Genomic DNA, 3,087 nt, shown 5'->3' with positions numbered 1-3,087 from the left:
CAAATGATGATCTCAATAGACGTAGAAAAAGCATTTAACGAAATTCAACACCCTTTCTGGATAAATACTAAGCAAGGATGCCCACTCTCACCAAATCTATTCAATACAGTATTGAAGTCCCAGCCAGGACAGTTAGGCAAAAAAAAGGAAGGAAGGGAGAGAGAAAGAGAGAGAGGGAGGGAGGAAGGGATGGAAAAGTCATCCAAATCAGAAAGGAAGAATAAATTTGTTCCTGTTTCCAGACATGATGTTATATAAAAACCTAAAGACTCCTTAAAATAAACTGTTATAACTAATAAATTCTGTAAAGTTGCAGGATACAATCACAATACAAAAATCAGACACATTTCCTTACACTAACGAAAAAATCTGAAAAGGGAATTAGAGAAATAATCACATTTATAATAGCACCAAAAAGAATAAAACACGTAAAAATAAACATAAGAATAAACACAACGAAGGACATGAAAGACCTGTATACTGAAAACTACAAAATAATGATGAAAGAAATTAAAGATACAAAAAAATGGAAAGGTATCTCATGTTCATGAATTAGAAGATTTAATATTGTTAAATGTCTCTACTACCCAAAGTTATCTACAAATTCAACGCAATCCTTATCAAAATCCCAATGGCATTTTTTTACAGAAATAGAAGAAACAAATTCTAACTCATGTGGAACCAAAAGACCATAAATAGCCAAATCAATCTTGAGAAAGAAGAACATAGCTGGAGACATCATTCTTCCTGGTTTCAAAATATATTACAAAGCTACAGTAATAAAAACAGCATGGTACTGGCACAAAGACAAGACATATAGATCAATGGAACAGAAGAGAGAGCTTAAAAACAAATCCACACATTACAGTTAGCTGATATTTGACAAGAGTGCCAATGGAGAAAGGATAGTCTGTTCAACAAAAGATGCCGGGAAAACTGGATTTCCACATGCAAAAGAAAGAAGTTATACCATACACAAAAATGAACTTAAGACTTAAACATAAGACCTGAAACTGTAAAATTCCTAGAAATAAACAGAAGATAAGCTTCATGACATTGGTCTTGACAATAGATACAATATCAAAAACACAGGTAACAAAAGCAAAAGTAGACAAGTGGGACTACAGCAAACTAAAAAGATTCTGCACAGCAAAAGAAACAAAGGGGTATAAAAGTAACCTATAGAATGGGAGAATATATCTGCAAACCATGTATCTAATATGGAGTTAATCTCCAAAATACATAAGAAACTCCTCTAATATCCCAGGGGCAAAGGACTTAAATAGACATTTCTCCAAAGAAGACATACAATGGCCAAAAGGTATATATGAAAAAACTCGACATCACTCATCAGGGAAATGTAAATCAAAACCACAATGAGTTATCACCTTACACCTCTCAGGATGGCTATTATCAAAAAGCAAACTAATGTTGGTGAGCATGTGGAGAAATTGGAACCACTGCACACTGTTGATAGGAATGCAAAATGGTGCAGCCACCATAGAAAACAGTATAGAAGTTGCTCAAAAAATTAAAAATTGAACAATCATATAATCCAGCAATTCCAATAGAACTGAAATCAGAATCTTGAAGAGATATTAGCACTACTATGTTCACTACAGCACACTATTCATGACAGCCAAGAAAACAATCTAAATTGGCAGATGAATGGATAAAGAAAGTGTGTTATATACATACAATGGAATATTATTCAGCTTTTAAAGAAGAGGGAAATGTTGCAATATATGACAACATGGATGAACCTTGAGGAAATCATGTGAAGTGAAATAAGCCTGTCACAGAAGGACAAATACTGCATGATTCTACCTATATGAGACATCTGTAATAGTCAAATTCATAAAATCAGAGTGGAATGGTGGTTGCCAGGGGGTGGAAGAGGGATAAATGGGGAGTTACTAATCAATGGGCATTAGGTTTCAGTTAAGCAAGATGAATAAGTTCTAGAGAGCTTCTGTACAATATTGTACCCTTAAAAATTGGTTAAGAGGGTAGAGCTCATGTTAAGTGTTTCTAGCTCGGTAAAACAAAATTTAAACATATATATCAGTTACACAATCAAGAAACTATTTGTCTTAAAGGATTCCATGATGTAATCATTCATTTGTTAGCACTATAGCCCAGCCTGTCTAAAAAACAATGTATGGAGTCATTGGCTTAGAGAAATCTGATCTAACATGTGAAAAAAGGAAAGGACAGGAATACCAATCAAATAGTAAAGAACTGGAAATTTGGATTCTTTCAGAATCCTAGGCTTACTCAAGAAAGGAAAAGTGACTGAGAGACAACAGAGCTTCTCAGGTAATCTAAATACACTAATGTTTCAAGAATTTGAACACAGGGTATAAGAAATGATATTTTAAGAAGTGGCTACAGAGTAAAATAAGAACTGTAATAAACCTACCTGTGTAGCTTTGTCCCTCATGCAAGGTGTAGCTTGCCCGTGACTATCGCGAGGCCAGTGCCCAGCAAGGTATGGAGCAGCGAGTGTATCCAGGGAGGAAGTACGTCGGATAATACTGGAAGGGCTAGAGGAAGGCGGTCGTGTTTTGTCACCTAGATTTAAGACAAAAATATTTATTTTTAAAATCAGATTAAGAAGGAAACAAAGCAGAAACTAAGTTTTTTTTTTTCCTTTTTGTCTTTTTTACTGACCGGTAACGGGATCGCAACCCTCGGTGTCACACTCACTGATATGCACAACTTGCATGAATCTCCAGGGAATTATACTGAGTGAAAACAGTCAATCCCAAAGGATTACATACTATATGATTTCATTTATATAACATTTTTGAAATGACAAAATTTTATAAATGTAGGAAAGATTAGGGATTGCCAAGGATTAAGGACATGGGAGTGAAGGTGAGGGGTCTGGAGAGAGGTAGGTGTTGTTATAAAAGGGCAACCGGGGAGAACTCTGTAGTGATGGAACTATTCAGTGTCTTGACTGTGGTGGTGGATACACAAATATACACAGGATATTAAACAATGCAGATTTCAACACACATGTACAAACACAAATGAGTACAAGTAATAACTGAAGAAACCTGAATAAGATCAGTGGATTGT

At 35.1% G+C, this 3,087-nt stretch overlaps 1 protein-coding gene across 1 annotated transcript in view; it reads right to left on the bottom strand.

Annotated features, from left to right (window-relative positions):
- FAM117B (family with sequence similarity 117, member B) overlaps positions 1 to 2,570 on the bottom strand; it is a 58,585-nt gene extending 56,015 nt beyond the window's left edge. Inside the window, exon 1 of the mRNA XM_008592124.1 lies at positions 2,423 to 2,570. Coding sequence (XP_008590346.1) covers positions 2,423 to 2,443 — 21 coding nt within the window. The 5' untranslated portion in view covers positions 2,444 to 2,570. The remainder of the gene's footprint in view (positions 1 to 2,422) is intronic.
- Positions 2,571 to 3,087: the final 517 nt, after the last annotated feature.

Source organism: Galeopterus variegatus, unplaced genomic scaffold (assembly GCF_000696425.1).
Source record: "Galeopterus variegatus unplaced genomic scaffold, G_variegatus-3.0.2 Scaffold7609, whole genome shotgun sequence".
In the NCBI taxonomy this organism is placed as follows: Eukaryota; Metazoa; Chordata; class Mammalia; order Dermoptera; family Cynocephalidae; genus Galeopterus; species Galeopterus variegatus.
This window is presented reverse-complemented; position numbering and strand designations above follow the sequence as displayed.